Source organism: Anas platyrhynchos, chromosome Z (assembly GCF_047663525.1).
Source record: "Anas platyrhynchos isolate ZD024472 breed Pekin duck chromosome Z, IASCAAS_PekinDuck_T2T, whole genome shotgun sequence".
In the NCBI taxonomy this organism is placed as follows: domain Eukaryota; kingdom Metazoa; phylum Chordata; class Aves; order Anseriformes; family Anatidae; genus Anas; species Anas platyrhynchos.
In genome coordinates, this window is record NC_092621.1 from 28,510,498 (window position 1) to 28,529,300 (window position 18,803).

Consider the following 18,803-nt stretch of genomic DNA (forward strand, 5'->3'; position numbering starts at 1 on the left):
ACCTTCCTGCTTGCTGTTTCTGATAGTATAGCCAAATAGGTGAGTATGTAACAGCCAGCTGCACCCCATATCTAAATTCACCTTCAGGGACAGATATATACATTAGTTAATGCAAGTTGTATAAACTTGGCTTTGGCACTGTTGGTATTGGCTATGGACTTCTGATGGTTGGGTTTGAATATCATGCTGAAAGTCTTGGATGCACAGGAACAAAAGTAGCTGTTACCCAGAACATTAGAATACATTGAGGAATGTAAGTTTAGGCATATCCAGTGGATGCCACAAGTGTCAGCACCAGCAAGCCAGGTTCTGAGAAGATCCCAGTGGAAGAAGACAAGTAGTTACAAGGATGGGCCAAAGCTGTCAGGGCAGGAACAGCTAGGAGATGGCCTGGACTCTCCATGACTCTTTTTTCCCAGCACAGATTACAACATTTAATGGAGTGTAAAGAAAAGCCATGGCATTCAGTTTTGTGTGTTACTTCTAAAAGCCTTCTGGAACAAATGTGGGGATGGGCCTGTCAGGAGGCCTTGAGCTGAGGAGCTGGGGTCACCAGTGCTTCTTGTAAGTCTGTCTTCAGCTAGTCCCTCCATTCCAAGAGCACAGGAATTCCCACTTGTCATCACTCTTCTTTTGATTCCTGTTGTAACTCTAGATACTGGAAGAACAAGACTCATTCTGTTCATTTATTACATTTATTACAGGAAGAGTACACAACAACATCTTCCTCCCTCTTTCCCTCCCTTCCCCAAACAACTCATGTCATGAATTTTGGCAAATTGTTAGTATTGGATAAGATAGTGTTAATGCCAAATTTAGCTGGTCTTATTTGCTCCAGCTCATGTGTTTTCTGTTCAGGACAAAGGCAGTACAGGATGCTCATGGTGGTTTGCTCTGGCCTTATTTTAAGGCATTGTTGAACCTCTTTCTCTGTGGAGATATTCAAGACACCATTAATTTGGAAGACAGTTTCAGTGGAGAAGTTGGTTTCCCATTTCTAGCCTGAAAGAATGATAAGCAAAGCAAGCAGCCTAAGTGCTGTTTCTGCTTAGAAAAGAAATGTGCCTTGCTCTGGCATGTTTTGAGTTTGAAAAAGATCTACATTTTACAGAGTGCTTGTATTGCTTTATGTTTACCTCATTCTCAGGTCTTTGGCTGACCCAGAGACCCATCAAACCTACATTTAATAAAACAGTGTTGCATTACCATGAAGTGAGTTCACCATGTAACACTTTTTGCTGGTGTACATAAAATGAAGACTAAAGCAAGGACAGTAATACTTTGGACATAGCCTCAAGTGAATTTCCTTATGGCCTCCACTGCTGAGTGTGGTGTTTTCTGATATTCCCATTAACAATAAAATTTTTTGAACACATCCTCTTTCTCATTCAGTAGTGATATTACACTAAGGTACAACACGGAGAGAAGTGTATGTTACCAAAACCCATTCCTTGACATGAGCTTCAGTAGGTTAACATTGTTGTAGGGGGTTTGTCAGGAAATCTAGTACAGATTATTTTACCACAAAATGCTTTTCTCAAGATTTCCCTCCATGCTGCATAAACTATTGATGTTCACACAAAATAAATCCTCTCACCTGTAAGTAAAATTCTTTCTTTATGAAAGGTGGCCTGTTTTTGAACTATCTTTCCTCTGCTCTGATTTCTGACTCTGTCACTTCCCTATAATAAAGCTTCTTCTTTACAATGCTTAAGGTACCTTACAAGGATAATGCTGTGTTTACGACTGAGCACAATTTGCAGTGGTAAAAGATCTGATTCTTTGTCATGGGGAACTGAAAATAAAACACTGGAAAATGTAATAAACAGATGTTCTGCCTTCCATAGGAGTTCCCAGTTTCTTCAGTATCTATATCCCAGAACTGTCCCTTTCTTCCCATGATCAAGGCTTCAAGGCTTTTTTATTTTATTTTATTTTATTTTATTTTATTTTATTTTATTTTATTTTATTTTATTTTATTTTATTTTATTTTATTTTATTTTATTTTATTTTATTTTATTTTATTTTATTTTATTTTATTTTATTTTATTTTATTTTATTTTATTTATTTATTTATTTATTTTTATTAAAGATGTGCCAAGCCATAAAGACCATTTCAGCCTCTTTAGTTGTGTCTGTTACCTTTACATGTGAGAAGCAGGAAATGACTTCAGAGCACAGCATTCTGCAACGGATTATGAGTGGACTTGCCTGCTTGTATTTTGGCATTGCTTGGAGGCTGCTGTCGGGTTTTAGGGCTGCAGTATGCAAGGTTCAATACAAAACGCAAACTTGGAAGCTTGCACTGCTAACATCACAGATCCAAAGGATCTGACTACAAAAAGGTCTTTGCCTAAGAGAAGACTGCAAGAAGCAACTATTGTACCCCTGATTCTTGCCTGATGTGCCAAGAGGTTGCAAAGTGATCTACAGCACCAAAGTGCCTTGCCACATGCTGATATGATTTCTCTATAATGATAAAAAAAAAAAAAAGTAATTCATACCAGCATACCTGGCTTGTCCTGGATGTGTTGTTTGTGGTGTTTCAGATGTTGACATGGTCTGACAGAAGAAAGGTAGACATCCTATCATGACATGCTGTATATTGTAGGACCTGACATAGTCCTAAAAAATATCCTTCTAGATAACATTGTTTTTGATTATTCCAGATTGCCTGTCTCAGCTTTCTAGTTGCAGAAAGCACCACTGTTAATGGTGTTTTTATTCACTAAAAAGTGAATAAACTCAAGGCAGTCCTTAGAGTATGATTGTAGTCAAAAGACTGTGAAATTAATTTATTGAAAATATTTTTGCTCCCAGAAAGTCACAGAGTGTCCATGTTCAGCTTTCAAGTTAGAACAGCATTTCTTTTAGATTGCAAGTATGGCAAAATCAGTGCAGTGTGTGAAAATTCATAGAGCATGCCTGCTTCATGTAGCAATTGAGAATATGCTTGACTTGGTTGAAACAGTAGCTTGAACAAACAGGAGGCTTTCCTTCTGCAGGTACTTCCACTAAACTGAACACAGTACAAAATGTCAATAAGAACAGGAAGACATACATGGACAAATCCAGTTCAGATATGCATATTTAACCCAAATGGTCTCAGTCAAATTACACAGGCATAACTCAATATAAAAATATGGTCCACAGAGTGCAAATAATTCAATGACAATCTGGAACTGGTTTTGTTGCTTCTTTGCTTATTGTAACTATCCACTTGCATTCATATTTCTTGGATTTGCTACACATATACTTGGACACAAGGCCAACTTGTGTCATTGTAATTATATCAACTGCTACTGTTAGCATGCTTGGCTGCACAAACCATTTGTATCTGTAGCTACCATAGGTTCTGCTGAAAACTAAACAAGAGGAATATCAGGCCAGCATCAGGCCCCTGGCTCTGCCAAGTCCTGCTCTGCTAATTATTAATTCCTAACAGCTATAATTGGAATGCTAAATGATAATCCTATGCATACATTCAGGACACAGAAACACTGTGGGATGTTTGCCAAAATTAACACTGCAGAATTCTTGGTGCCTACTGAAGACAGTCACAGCAAGCAACTGTATTGCTGGAAGGGGATGGTAGCATTTGCTTCTGCATTATTTGTGCTGTCACTATTGTGGATTGCTGTGATGAAATTTTTAAGGCTAATGGTGAGAAGGCAAGCATTAACCTACCAGGCCAGGTTTGAGGATGGGGAAGAAAGGTGTGTGCAAGGGGGACAGCTGTTCCTGGGAGCCATAAGGTTGTCAGGTAATGGGATGAAGCTTGCATTGAAACAAAACAAAACAAAAACAAAACAAAACAAAACAAAACAAAACAAAACAAAACAAAACAAAACAAAACAAAACAAAACAAAACCAGAACCAACCAACCAACCACCACCACCACCACCACCAACAAAAAGCAATAACATCAAAAACACACACAGAAATACAGCTGCTCCTTTCTTCTGGGGTAGTGCTTCCTTGAAACAATCACAGAATATTCTGAGCTAGAAGAGACTCACAAAGATCATTGAGTCCAACTTTTGGCTCTGCACAGAACCCCCCCAAAACCCAAACCAGATGTCAGAGAGCATTGTCCAAACACTTGAACTCCATCAGGCTCGGTGCTGTGCCTGCTGCCCTGGAGAGCCTGTCCCCATGCCCGACCACCCTCTGGGTGCAGACCCTTTCCCTAACCCCCAGCCTGACCCTCCCCTGTCCCAGCTCCATGCCATCCCCTCGGGTCCTGTCGCTGTCCCCAGAGAGCAGAGCTCAGCGCCTGCCCCTCCGCTCCCCTCGTGAGGGAGCTGCAGGCCGCCATGAGGCCTCCCCTCGGCCTGCTCTGCTCAGGGCTGAGCAAACCAAGGGGCCTCAGCTGCTCCTCATACTTCTTGCCCTCTAGACCCTTCACCATTCCTGTAGCCCTCCTTTGGATACACACAGCACAGAGCAGGACAATCCCTTCCCCCACCAGCTGGCAGTGCTGGGCCTGATGCACCCCAGGGCAGGGTTGCCCCCCCTGGCTGCCAGGGCACACTGATGGCTCCTGATCAGCTTGCTGTTGACCAGAACTCCTAGATCTCTTTCTGAACTCCAGCCCCTTATCCCCCAGTCTGTCTGTATATCCAGGGTTGCCCTTTCCCAGGTGCAGAATTCAGCAGTTTTTCTTGTTAAATGTCATATTGTTGGTGATTGTCCAGATCTCTCATTTGTCAAGATATCTGTGCAAAGCCTCTCTACCCTCAAGGGGGTCAACAGCTCCTCCAATTTAGTGTAATCCATAAGCTTACCTAGTATGCCTTCAAGTCCTGCATCGAAGTCATTTATGAAGATATTGAAGAGAACAGGTTGGCATGGGTGGCCTCCTCTGAGACTGCTGAAAGACAGGAAAATTGTAATAATTTCTGTAGGGAGTCACATTTTCAGGGAGCAGAGGTAGAGTTTCTATATTACTTGGTGCACGGAAAAATCAGTGTGTTTTATCTGTCTGTGGAAATGGTGTATTAAGCCTCTCTTGCTACCATTTTTCCTTGTGAGGATCTTTCAGAATTTTGCCCCTGTTGCTGATTTGCATCTCCATACTGTGGAGAGGAGAGTTTCCCTGCTGGCTGGTATGGTAGAGGTGGCTCTTGGAAAACAGCCCTAACAGTTCCCCTGATAGGAGATTTCTCCCCATGGAGAAATTTCACTGAGAGGTGAACACAGCTTTACACAGCTCTTACCAAAATCCCTGCTTGTACCTTCTCTACCAGAGAAGCAGTGAACAGAAAGTGCCTGCCTGTCCAGGCTGGTGCTTCTTCACCTCTCCCTCCCTTGAGAACCATGTCGGAGAGACCTTTGATGTAGGATGCTCAGCGTGACCCTGGGCTGGAGTGTGGTCCAGGGGGGTCTGGACTGGGGGTCTGCATGCTGCCCTGTGCTGGGCTGGTGTCCCAACCCCCACTCCTATCAGGAATGAATTGGAAAGTTTCATTCTTGTAAGTGATACTTTTTTGAGTAAACATCCCTGGGTTCCTGTGATGTGTAACTAATGGAGTGCTAAACTCTCAGGGCTGGTTTAAGACTCAGAAAGTACACGTGTTGCCAATCCATCATGTTCCTAATACTAATTAACATAGCAGGGACACAATAAAGCCCCAGAACCTGCACACATTACCCAGCTCACATTACCACTCTATAACAGTCTCTCTATTGACCTAACAAAAGCACACATTGGAAAAACGAGATGCGGTCTCTTCTGACTCAGCGAGACGTATTCAGCCAAAGAAGAGAGCTGAGGACTCTCATTTATTATTGTCCATTATTATTCTGGTATATTATGGAAGGAAATTCTCAGATCGTGTATAATGACATTTCTACCTTGCCAACACTTGCGTGCATTGCACACTGCTGGGCAGGAAGCCCTAATGCAGGCAAGGAGAAGCCATCGGCTTGTGGAGAGATGTGAATGCACTGTAGAGGTGTTCTGCTCCCACAGAAGTAAAAAGAAGACCTTGTTTGCATCACGGTTATTTGCAATTCAGACACAATAAAAATCTTACTGTTCTAGTCTTACAATAATCCCTGTGTAGACAAAAATAGGTAATGAATAAATTAAAATTCATTCTTGATAGACAAGCATTTATTTTTAGGCTCCAGAAAAGCCTTCCTCTTATTGATGCACATAAATATCCCTGTGTTACTCTCCTTTCAACCTCTTGTAATTCCACTAATTTTGAGAAAGATGCATGATATACAGCTGGAGAAAGGCTGGAAGAAATTTAGACAGCAAGAGATTATCACATTCATGTTGCAGTGATCCCTAACTGGGTGTAGCACGACTTTGTGGAAGTTGAGGGCAAGCTGCCGTTTACTTCTGCAATTTCATGGTTAGGATTTTATGGTACCTCTTGCTGAAATCAGCAGAGCTCACTCACCACCAAATGAGGCTGGAGTGTATCTCCTGCTGTTGCCCATCCTTCATTGGGCTGATTATAAAGAGTGAGAATTTAATCATTATGTCATGAAATTGTTGAAGTGATCATAAGTCAGTCCATACAATGCTACAAACAGGCTAGGTCCTTGGGGAAATTCTTTCATTTAATTACTTCTTGGTCAGAACTTTAAAGGATTTTTTTCATGAACCAGATGTTAGGGTGTGTTTTGCTATCATTAAAAAAAAAAAAAAAAAGTTCTGAAAATTTTTTCTCATCACTGTTTAGAAAAGGGTTATTTAAGGTTCTATATCCTCCAAAGTGTGTACCAGCCAAGTTTCTAACATGTGGTTAAAACAGATATATGTCCAACACTGGTTGGACATTCTTGTGTTTCTGAACTGCTGTCCAGTGTTGGGCAGAAAGTGTTCCCTTAAGACTGCAAAAGTGGGGCCTAAAGATAAACTCTTTCAGGTCAAGGCACAGAGAAAATGGGGATCTGTGGTATCAGATCGAGCCCATCAGACAGCACTGCCCCAGCGCTGTGGCACAGCAGCTCCTTCTGTCTCTGGCAACGAACTCTTCAATCCCAGCGTTTTGTGTGTCAAATAGCCAGAAAACTAGTCATGTAGAGCAGGCTGAACAGTGTGCTGTCTTCTCTTTTAACTCAAAACAAATTAAATATGGGCCTCACCCAGTTTCCCCTATAGTTGACACAGGTTTTCTGTTGACTTCAGCAGAGCTGGTTACAACCCTTTTACTCCTAAAATCAGTTAATTTTGTGCACTGAGTGGTTTGACACTTTGTATAGTTGATATCATGTTGGATGGCCAAAGACCGCGAATTAGTGTAGTGTCACAGATGTTAAATCATGAGGTAGATGACAGTGTGCTTGCTATGTCATACGATCTTAACAAAGTTTGTGGAATAGTCTTTTTTATTATTGCAAGTAATCATAAGTGCTGAAAAAATACCCTAAGTAAAATAGCATTTTGGAGTACAATGCATCCAATGTTCTTAATATATATACACATCTGCAATATGTTAAACTCAGACTTATGCCCACTTAATCTCAAAGATTTCAATGGAGTGTCTGTATGGAATGAAGGGAAGAGTTTGATCCCAGAATGCTGAATAACGGCACCTTTCAGGAAGGCTTCATGCCTTAGATTTTCATCAAGATTTGCCTTTACAATAAACACTGCATTTATTAAATATGCATAAATGACACCATTGCAATGGTTTATCTAATACATGAATCATTTCAGTTACTGTTTGCTTTTTCTTTGATGATTTCAGAAACTTGCACAGATCTGGTGTGTGGCCATGTACAGAGCCACAGTGCTAAATGCCTGTCAGGATGGACTCTGCTGACCAAGATGACCAGGATACATATTTCAAGAGTAAAATTCAAGTCAGTCAATAGACAGGTGCACATCTGAGAGAAAAAGATGTGGGAGATACTACAACTCCCATGTTCCTATTCAGGGCAATTATCCAGACCAAAAAATGAGTGTTTTAGTCCTCCCTTCTGCCAGGGGACAAAATCACAAAGCAGGGCAGAGGCACTTCTGGATAGCATATGTGTTTACAAAACTCTTGATAAACTCTGCAATCAAGACTGCACTAACTGCAGGGCAAGAGAAGCACCAAATGAGATGAAGGTGCTCCTTAAGGTCCCTTAGCATTTAGGTGCTGTGTCCAGGCAGGGCACCAGCTTCTCCCCTATGCAGACAATGTCACAATGTTACCCTTCACAAGGTAACCCTGGTGTCATCCCTCCATTTATATTGATATTGAGGGGGCTTGGAGGTCCCAGTGAGGTGAGGAGATGAAGGCTGGTAGCAACCATACTTATCCCCCTCCAAAAAACTTAGTAGGAAGGATACGTGGACCAACCATAATGTACTGGGAAACTCCTTGGATATCTAAAACTTTGCCAAGTTCTGTTTGGGGTATTTTAAATATCTCCAGTGCAAGAACTGTATTTCCAAAATTGTAGGGCTACATGCTGTTACCTCCATGCTCCAAGTAGCTTTTGGTTCTCCTAGTGGTCTTACAGGAAAAGCCAAGCCTCAACAAAGCAAAACAGAACAGATGCGGAAGTACTAGCTGAGAATGAGAAAACATATAGAAGTAGGGTCAGATTTTGTTTGTATAGCTGTGGAAACCTCTGTCACTTCAAACAACACCTAAAATCTCATGGAAGGAGGCCCTATGCCCTTCAGTACTTCCTTTGAAGCATGGGAGGAGTTTGAGATGTATCAGCATCACTCCCTCTGTGTTGGTAGTTCACCCCTGGCTTTCCTGTTTCCTCAACTGGTGTCAGAGGAACCAGGTGAGCGTGAGTTCACAATAACTGCATGTGCCCATGTACCATAGATACAGCAAGGCAAATCGGACTTTCAAGTATGTTCTCAGAAGGGTAGATGGCAAAGTCTTCCAGAAAGCTTCAGTGGAAAGGTCACAGGAGTATCACACTGTATTTTCTGTAGTTTTCTGAGAGCCAAACCTTCTCACTTCCCCACGGACATGCTGCAAGGTCTGAACACATCTTCCTCCTCTGCCACCTTGGACATTTGCAAGCTTTGTAGTGGACCTGTAACAAGCAAGAGTCCAAGGCTTGTATTCGTATGGTACCACACTGTAAATGGTTCCATAACCTTCCCTTTTAGTAAGCGTATGACGAGCAGTGTGGCCTGGGTACCTGAATATATTAATACGGCCTGAGTCTGTCTGGCTTATTTTAAGTGATATATTGCCAAATCCTGATGCTATTTTTCATGCTGACTAATACCTCAGGTCATCCTATTAATTTCAGTAAGGCTACTCAGACAGCACAATGCTACTAAGGAAATGAGAACACGATCTGGCTAGTTATGGTTATGTGACTGAATTTTTACTGCTGAGCACAACATAACCTACCCAAGTAATTTGATTTAGCAGGTGTCTTACTGGCATTTTAAGTATTTTTGCATATGATTATAATGCATCCTGAGGGGAAAAAACAAAAAAAAACAAACAAAAAAACCCAACAACAACACACAAAACCAACAACTTAAACATTTTATTAGCAAGACTTCTTGCTGTTCTGCTAAAATATGGCAATCAAAAAGACAATTTATGCTGCAGAGACTTGACCTTTCCTTTCCAGGACTGTAAAATAAAACACCAAACCCCACACTTTCTGCATCTGGTTGACATTTGAATAAAACTGCCAGAGTACAAACAAGTTTTGAGACAACATCTCCAGCAAACTCTGCAGTGACTCTAAAAATATTCTTGGCTAAGTTACTTTTTAAGGCCATATGTTCAAAAAAAGTAAAACCCAAAACTTCACTAGAATTTATTGCAACAAGAGATTTGCCAAACTACTTAAGACATTTGGGAAGATTATAGTGAAGTACATTAGTTGCTGACTTGACAATTTGCTATGCTCACTGCTTGTGTGTTGGATTCTTGATATTCAAGCTGAGAGCTGATCCAACTTTCTAGTACATTTTAGCAAGAAACCTGCCAAATATCTACTGGCTTATTAAATGCTGACAAACCAAAGGTCAGCCTTGTTTATGAGCTACAGCAAAGCTGCTGTGGATGGCACACAAGCCCTTCTCATGGCGTTTTTCTTGTTCAAACTCGAACTCCCAGCAGAACATTGGAAAAGAACTGTTTTGGACTGGTTCTGGATGAGAGTCTCCCTACATCTGTGCCGACGTCCCCTGGCCCCTCACATTGAGGCTGCAGAAGAGGCAGCTCTTTTTCCACTGAGCCATTTTCCCTCCTCGCTGTCTCTTATGATTACTATGCCTGTGTGATCTTGTTTGCAGAGCCAAGGGCCAGAAAACGTCCCTGTTCATGGGGAGAGTCCCCAGAAGGGCCTGAAACCAGGAGCAAACCTTCATACCCCACACCCCCTTGCTTCTTCAAGGCCACTGCAGGGCAAAAGGGGCTGTGGATGGGGAACTCTGCTGCACTCTGTGCCTGATCCAGAGGTTTTTATGTCCAGGGAAAACTTTCTGTTGACTCCTTCAGACTCCTGGTCAGATGTTCTCTCACTTGCCCAAGGTGGCAATTCTTCTTTACAAGCACCCCGCTCACCTTTGCTGCTTTTGATTTCAATCCAGTTTTACACGATTGGAGATTATCCTGGTATGATACACGAGTCTCCCTGTAAAGGCTAACCCTTGCCCTCCTTGCCAAAGCAAACATTCCTACAAAGGCAGGGGAATCACTCTCACAGTCCATAAAATTTGCTTCCATATCATGCTATACAGAACACATTGCTGTTGACATTTCTTACATCTTTATTATATGAATTTATTGTATTTGCTTGACTGACACTCAGGGTAACAGAAAATTCCTCCACTGTACATAAAACTGATTACAAATAGAAAACATGCTTATTTAAAGCACAAGCACACAAAAATGAAATTGCTCATTTAAAATATTTTAATTCAGAAACAATGTATAAAAACCTGTGACACTGCCTTAAAACTTCATCGAGATTTACCTCTCTATAAGTACTATTTAAAAGAGACCAAGAGTTACTTAAAAAAACAACAACAACATAAAACAACAACAGAAAAACCCCACGTTTTTATGGAAGATAACTGTGGAAGAAATTAGGCTTTTTACTGGTTGGGTAGAGCTGGATTTTTTTTTTTTTTTTTTAATTTTAATTTATTTTAGCTATTTTTTTTTCCCGGGAATTGAAATCATCTGGCCATTCTCAGCATCTTCCCCGGGACACACAGAGGGTGCCTAGAGGTTGCTCGGGGGAGAGGTCCCTCTGGCTGTGCCCGTGTCCTCAGCCAAAGCCGTGCTGCTGCGGGCCCGTGTCACAGGCCCGTGGCAGGCTCCGGGGCCCCGGGTCGGGGGCAGAGGCAACTTGTTTCAGATTAACTGGTAACATCTCTGGCCAAACAAGCGGCGGGGATCTCCCGCGTTTGGCAATGTAATCTGCTCCCGACGGCGCGAAGAGAGGGCAGGATCAAAGCATTCCTCCCGGGGAAATTGCCCCCGGGGTTGCCGTTTGGTTAGCCTGCCCTAACCCCGCTAATAAATTTCCTGGGAGGAAGGGAGGGCCGGGCGGGGAGGGGAGGAGAGGAGCCGAGAGGCACCTGCACCTGCCCTCCGCACGGCACGGCGATGCAAAGCAGGGACCGCCGCTGGGAGACGGCTTTCCAGGGAGCGGTTTTTGCAGCCCTGAAATGCCCCCGAGCTGCTTTTTCCTATTCTCCACCCGCAGCCGCCTGTGAGGTCTGGGGGGCTGTCCGCGACACCCCCAGACACGGTCCCCCTCGCGGCCGCTTTTCGTCGCCGGCCCTCGGGGCTAATCCATCGCCTCTGCCGTGCCTCCCATCCCCGGGTTCGTGTCCCCCAAACCCACTGCCGTGTCCCTCAGCCTCGCTGCCCACCCCGTGGGCTTCCCAGCCCTGCGCCGGTGCCTCCCGGTGCTGCATCACCGGGTGGGGGCACGGCGTAGGAATCGGTGCCTCTCCCGGCCCGGCCCGGCCCGGCCCGGCTCACAGCACCACGGGCCAAAAGGGGACGCGGAGCTGGAGCCGAGGAGCCCGCCGGAGGTGCGCTCGCAGCCTCTTCTTCCCGGCCGGAGGATGAGTGCGGCTGGGGGGAGGCTGGAGGGGAGCGCGAACGCCCCGCGGAACAGAGCACGAACAAGAGGAGAAGAAGAAAGTTATACAAACACGCTTTAAAATCGTGGCTGGATTTCACAGTTCCCTGTGGATAAAGTAAACAGGAGGCGAACTGTTTTGTAATTTACTCCAGCGGCCCGCAGGATCGTACTTTGTAATTTGGTGTCAGTTTACAAGCCAAGGGGACTTCTGTTTCCTAACCTAGCAGGTCCTTTGTCATGCTTGTGCCTTTTAAGAGGGACCTGAAGGGGGAAAGTGGAATTCCTCGGGTATTTGCCTTTTAGTCATGCTTGTAAGTCAAACAGTAGCCAGGCTCTCTTTGGGAATGAATAATACCTGCCGTCGGGGATGCGCTTCCCTCTCCCCCCTCTCCCAACCTGAGCACTCCGCGGTGAGACGCGAGGGGCACAAAAGCTGCCCGGGACTTGGGGTGCCCGTGGGGTGCCCAGACACCTCGGTCGAGCTCCGGCTGCCCGCACCGGGAGGCAGGGACGGGTCCCGCCGCTGCCGGGGACCCGGGGCTCCCCCGCGGCCGGCAGCCGGTCTGTGCGCTCACCGGGAGCGGGGGTGCGCGTTCACTGTGTGCGTGCACTTATCAGCATACGGGGAAACTACGATATTTTCCCTTCCAGCAGAAAGGGTTTGGTTGTACGTCCTACATATCGTTAGCTTTTCTACGCTGGTGGGGAACTGGTGCTTACGAGGTGCCCCGTTTATTATTATTATTACTATTATTATTTATTTTCTGGGGACATCCTGTTTATATTCACGAGCTCTTTCTTCCTTTGCCCGGTGCACAAGCTGGCCGAGGCGTATTCTGTGCACTCCTGTCCCTGTTCGCACCGCACTCTACGACCTCGCTGGCAGTACGACCGAGGCTCCGTGCGTTACCATTTCGATCTCTCCCCGATTTTGGAGACGAGCGGCATTCCGCAATTTCCGAACAGCAGCCTCCGGCAGGCAGCGGCTGCAGAGAGCTATTCAACAGCTGAGTGCTCTGTCGGAAACGCCGCCAAGGGATGTTAAGAAGTAAACGAATACTTTTGCCCCTCTCGATTCTCGATAGGGCAGGGGAACCGCACAGATTCCGCTGAGTTTTCAGCCTCGAAAAAAACCAGCGATTTCCACCAATTCCCTCCCTTTGAACGGGACAAGCCACGGGAACCACGGCGAACGAAAACCGAGGTGTTCATCCTCCCTTCCCCGCTGCACCCCCGCCGTCCCGACACCCGGGCACCCCCTCTCCCGCGGGGCTGGAGCTTGCTGCCCGACACCTCCGCGCGCGAACCCGTTTTTTTCCCATTTTTCACGTTTTTTACCATTTTTTTTCCAATTTTTTCAAAAATTTCCCGTTTTTTTTCACATTTTTTCCCATTTATTTGCTCCCCTCCCGGACCTAAAACGCAGGTCCCGCCTGGTGCCCCACTCGTCTATGCGGTGCCGGGGGTGGTTTTAGGGGGTGATGGGGCAGCGGCGCCCCCCGCCCCACGGTAGCACCCATGGGTGGGCGTCGGGCCCCCCCTCCGGGGGGGCGGGGCGAAGGCGTCGCGGGCCAATCAGGGCGGTGGCCGCGGGGCGCGGGCCCAATGGGCGGCGCGGGCGGCGCTGATAACGCGGCGGGGCCGGGGCGGCGGGCGCTGTGCCGCGGGGCGGGCGCCGCGGGACGGGACGGCGACGGCGACGTCCCTGCGATATCCCCGCGACATTCCCGCTACAGCCCCTCCGGTAGCGGCGGTAGCAGCAGCAGCAGCCCCGCACCCGGCTGCCACCCGACGGCGCGGCGACCCTGAGAGCCTTGCGGCCAAGCCCCCCCGGTGGTCGTCGGGCAGCGCTGTCCGTGCCAGCCGGGTCCCCCGCGGGCTGCCTGCGCCTCCTGGCGGCCCCTCGGGCGCTTGACTCGGGTAAGTTGCAATCGCGGTGCGAAGGGGAGGGTGGGGGGAGCTCGGGGTGCGGAGCATAGGCTTCCTCGGCGCGGCTCACGCCGGGTTGTGCGGGGAGCGGCGGCACTCCGGGGTGCCCCCGGCTGGCACCAGACAGGCACCCGGCAAGCAGCCGGCGGGGTGCCCGGCGGGAGCTGCCGCCCGGGGGCAGCCCGTCGGGGGCGGGCGGCCTGACCGCTGTGTTTGCAGCCGCGCCGCCGAGGAGCCATGTCCGAGGGACGCGCCGCCGGCGACTGGGAGATCGACGTGGAGAGCCTGGAGGGGGAGGCGGCCGAGGGCCCCGGCGCGCCGCGGGAGGAGGAGGAAGAGGAGGAGGAAGGCGAGGAGGCGGCGGGGGCAGCGGCCCCGCGGCGGAGCGGCGGTGTTGGTGCCGGGGAGCCGCGGAAGCTGAGCCGCACGCCCAAGTGCGCCCGGTGCCGCAACCACGGCGTGGTGTCGTGCCTCAAGGGCCACAAGCGCTTCTGCCGCTGGCGGGACTGCCAGTGCGCCAACTGCCTCCTGGTGGTGGAGCGGCAGCGGGTGATGGCCGCCCAGGTGGCTCTCCGCCGCCAGCAGGCCACCGAGGTGAGGCGGGGACGGGACGGGGCCAGACGGGACGGGACGGGGCCGGGCGGGCGGCCCCGGGCTGACGGCGCTGCCCGCCCGCTTTCCTAGGACAAGAAGGGGCTGGCCGGGAAGCCGGCGAGCCTGGAGCGCAAAGCCGTCTACCAGAGGCACGTCCGGACGCCCAGCCTCCTGGCCAAGAGCATCCTGGAAGGTAAGATCCCTCCTCGCCGCCTTCCCCCGGGCCAAGCCCCCGGGCCCCACGGCAGCCCCGCTCCGACACGGGCGGAATTCACCGCGGCCAAAAGCGTGCCCCGTGGAGGGGATCGACGCGGCAGGGTCGTAGTGGCAGAACTGCGGCTGGCAGCCCCCTCCCCGAACCCCCAAATAATGCCTGACATGTTAGCAAGGGCATCTTGAAATCGGAGAGTTACTGTCACACGATGGGTTTTTACGTGGCTACCCGGCGCTGCTGTTGTGCCGCGCGGGGTAATTCCTTCGCGGGAGTGTTTGTCTGCTCACGGGTAGATCAACTCGTTTACATTTCAAGCTGATATCTTAACACAGCGGCCCTGATTACTGCATTATCAAGCGTAAGATATACATAACTGGCTGACCCCTTTTTTTCCTGCTGAAAATCATAACTGCAGAAGCAGGATGCTTTAAAGATCTGTACTGTAGTGAGAGGGTGTATTTTCTGTTCTGTCTCTTCAGATCAAGCCCAAATTTATTTTCCATGTCTGCTTTTATTACTTTCCAAATTGTATCCTTGTAGAGTGAATCACTGCAGTTCTCAAATATAGCTTTTCATTCTTTTCAAAACAGAAAGCTCTTTTCTTAATCTGTGCAATTACAATTTTGTTCTGTTAGAAACCTCTCTTTTTTTTTTTTCTCTACAATTCACTCTTTAAAAAATCTTTCCTCTAATTTATCTTAACTTTCTTTTTCTTTTCTCCTAGTTCTCCTTGGAATTTTCTACCGTCTGTAACAATATGTTCATAATGATTCATCTTTAGAGAATAGAAATGGCAGCAGCTATAGGTATAGATATCTTACTTGGCAACGGGGAAACTCCTGTGAGAGGAGTGGGAGTGAAAAGAGGCAAAATCCTGTTCTCCTTACTCGTGTAATCAATTCCATTAATTCAATGGGATTACTTGTGTGGGTAGAGCAAACAGGATTGAACCCTATCAGTTACAATTAAATGAATCTGGTTAGTTAAATGTGCTGGACTTTTGTTTTATTTTAGTTCTTTTTTTTTTTTAGTTCAGAAGAAATGGAATATTTGATTTTCCATATTTATTAAAAAAGTTTACCTCCTTAAGCTGCATGATGCAATACCAGTCATAATGCATAGCAGGGTTTTGCCTTTTTTTTTCTTTTTCGCTTAGCCTGCTGTTTTGGAGTTGCTGTTGTAAGTCGCTGTTCAGCTCTCCGAAGGAGGCTACACATGTCAGAGTAGCGGGGGCTTGCTTGTCTGCACGGAGCAACTTGTGCTGAACATGCTTGATGGTGCAGGGAGCTGAGCTGCTGAGGCGCGGTGACTTTGGCAGGAGCTGATAGTGCCTGGGGTTTGCAGCAAGTGCTCAGTGCCTGGCGGGGCTGGCTCCGAACCGAGCCCTTTTACAAACACGACTTTGTTTTTCTTACACAGCTCCATTCCTAATGCCGCTTTGTTGTTTTAGGTTACCGTCCTATTCCAGCAGACCCGTACTTGGGAGGGAGCTCACCCTTGCCACCCCCTGTAAGTGACAGGATGAGAAAGAGACGGGCTTTTGCTGATAAAGAGCTGGAGAACATTATGCTAGAGAGAGAGTATAAAGAAAGAGAGATGATGGAAGCTACGCAAGCAGCTGCCCTCTTTCTCCCTAACCGCATGGTGCACGGAGCTGAATACAACTCATACAAAACAGCTTTCAACCCTGCTCAAGTTGATGCTCCAAACAAGGAGTTTTGCAACTTTTTACCAACCTGCCTTGATCTAACCATGCAGTATTCAGGATCTGGCAACATGGAACTGATTTCTTCAAATGTCAGCGTAGCTGCTACCTACAGGCAGTATCCACTGTCTTCTAGGTTCTTAGTGTGGCCGAAATGTGGCCCCATTAGCGATGCTCTCCTCTACCAGCAATGCCTCTTAAATGCTACTACGGTCCAAGCTCTCAAACCTGGGGCAGGTTGGGATGCCAAGGTCTCACAGATCCAGGACTGTCCAAACACTGAGCAGGACATCATGCCTCCGAAACTGGAAAATGCACTCATACTGACCCACACGCAAGACATTCAGCAGTCATGTAGCGAGATACAGTGCCTTCCTCAGGAAGCTCGGGAGAGGTCAGCTTTCTCTCCTCCAAAAAGGACTTTCTCTCAGATTTCTGATAAGGATTCTCTGGCTCCTCAAGAACAGGTATTAAGCAAGGTCAGCAAAGACACTACCAAGCCCCCTCTGCCACTCAAATACAATCCATTTCAGTCACTGTTCCCACAGACATTTCCAGACAAATCAGGAGCAGAGCTGAGAACATCATTTGTGAAAGAGACTTCTGAAGAAGCATCTAAGAAATACAGAGATTGCAGCATCAAAGAGAACCCAAAGTGCAAGTTCACAATAGACAAATGTGCAAAAGACTTCTTTGGGCCAAAACAGGCCACAACAAAACTTTCAACAACTGAGCCACTGTCATTTTCAGTTGAATCCATCCTTAAACGACCTTCTTCTGCAGTTGCTAATGTCTCTCAATAAATAAATTATACCTTCCGTGTAGAGAGTTTGTATGTCTTGTCTTCTGCAAAATTGCTACTGCCTGCTTTTTCTCTTAAAAGATCTGTAAAGAGGAATTTCTGCTGTAAATGGTAATTCTTTTTCTTTTTTTTTTTATTTTCTTAAAATAATGTACGTAACTTTGCATGTTTTCTGAGGAAAAAAATATATTTTTTAAAATTAAAACTGCATGTAGACTGTAAAGTGTTCTTTTAAGCAGCACTTCAAACTGTTCAATAAAATGAGATTGCCTATAAGCACAGGTACTCCTTGCCACACCAATAATATCTCCTGATCTCAGTTTTGTCTCTAGTCTTTTGCAGACAAGTATGCGCTACTTTCAGAACATGTGTTCTTTTATCTGCTATTATCCATGTACTTACTAAGCTTGAGTAAGTGCTCCCTGCTTTGAACTTTCAGTAACTAAGAGAAGAGGTGCGGGGGCATAGTGTGAATTGGAGGACATTTATTAAATTCATTTTGGATCAGATTCCAAATGCCTTTCTTACTCTAAATGGGAAGTGCGTACTAGGGTAAAGAGTGGCTTATTTCATGCCTTCCTACAAAAGTTTCTATTTCTAAAGCAGAAGAGTTAGTGGATTATGTTTGAGGAGAGTGGCCGTAGTGAGATATTGAATAAGAAGTCTATTTCTTTGTAAATTCAGTTTTTGAATAAAAGAGTTTTTTTCTTTTTTAATTTATTTTTTTTTAATATATGTATTCAGATGACTTTGTTCCTCTCAATTTCCACCCCTTCTAAATGAGTTTCACCTTTGACCAGCAGGAGTCTGAGATTCTCGTGCAGTGGTAATTGAAATGACCTTCATGCTGTAAAAATGATGCACAGAATCCTCACTGCTAATGAGAAGTCAAGTCATAATCTCTTAGTTTTGTAATTCTATGTCCTTATACTGGGATAGTAGAAAAAAATGAGATCAGCCGGTAGAATTTACCTGGTAACTTGAGGTAACCATTAAGGCTACAGGAAAAGGCATTGCCAGCTCTCATAATGACTGAGCTTGAAGCTTTCTAAATTAATTATTTTTAAAGTTTTTCCCTGTTAAAGTTTTTCACTGCTACCACTTCTACTTACTGCTAGTCCCTACGTTACCTTTCTTCCTTAACACTTAAATCCATCAAACATTCAGTTTAAACTCAGCTGTTTAATCCAGCTCACTCAGTTCAAAGGGATGTAATTTGTTCCTAATCTTTATTATTTTCTAAGGACAATTTCAGTTCGGTATCTGTGAGCAGAATGTGATATTTTCTGATTTTATCACACTCACCATAAAACTTAAATGATTATTTTGCCACAAATAAATCTGAACCCGTGAACAACTCCTTCCGTAAGTATCTCTGAAAGTGTTTAGTGTTTATACTGGGAGTGGTGTCGCTGACAGGCAGGTCCCTCTTCATGGGTGAGATGAGTCATCTGCCATGGGTGATTTTCTCAGCCACTTTTATTTGTTGCTATTTCCAGTCACTTTGCTAAAGT

At 46.1% G+C, this 18,803-nt stretch overlaps 1 protein-coding gene across 3 annotated transcripts; it reads left to right on the plus strand.

Annotated features, from left to right (window-relative positions):
* The first annotated feature begins 13,669 nt into the window (after positions 1-13,669).
* On the plus strand, positions 13,670-18,020 carry DMRT2 (doublesex and mab-3 related transcription factor 2). Of its 3 annotated transcripts, XR_005261833.2 has the most exons (5): positions 13,670-13,965; positions 14,194-14,568; positions 14,659-14,761; positions 15,507-15,588; positions 16,233-16,448. XR_005261833.2 is itself a non-coding variant. In XM_027446931.3 (4 exons), exons 2-4 carry the CDS (start codon positions 14,212-14,214, stop codon positions 17,288-17,290), a joined length of 1,518 nt encoding a protein of 505 aa, XP_027302732.2. In that variant the 5' UTR covers positions 13,673-13,965; positions 14,194-14,211; the 3' UTR covers positions 17,291-18,020. The 3 variants fall into 3 exon arrangements, 2 of the variants coding, with proteins under 2 accessions (XP_027302732.2, XP_038027142.1); XM_027446931.3 differs by lacking the exon at positions 15,507-15,588 and having other exon boundaries at positions 13,673-13,965; positions 16,233-18,020; XM_038171214.2 differs by lacking the exons at positions 13,670-13,965; positions 14,194-14,568 and having other exon boundaries at positions 16,233-18,020.
* The last annotated feature ends 783 nt before the right edge of the window (positions 18,021-18,803 follow it).

What these genes read in the sequence shown, in the direction of transcription:
- DMRT2 (XM_027446931.3), top strand. Translation starts at nt 14,212, where the DNA reads ATGTCCGAGGGACGCGCCGCCGGCGACTGGGAGATCGACGTGGAGAGC. An exon ending in GCCGCCAGCAGGCCACCGAG is followed by an intron (nt 14,569 to 14,658) that starts GTGAGGCGGGGA and finishes CCGCTTTCCTAG; the next exon opens with GACAAGAAGGGGCTGGCCGG. An exon ending in GGCCAAGAGCATCCTGGAAG is followed by an intron (nt 14,762 to 16,232) that starts GTAAGATCCCTC and finishes TTGTTGTTTTAG; the next exon opens with GTTACCGTCCTATTCCAGCA.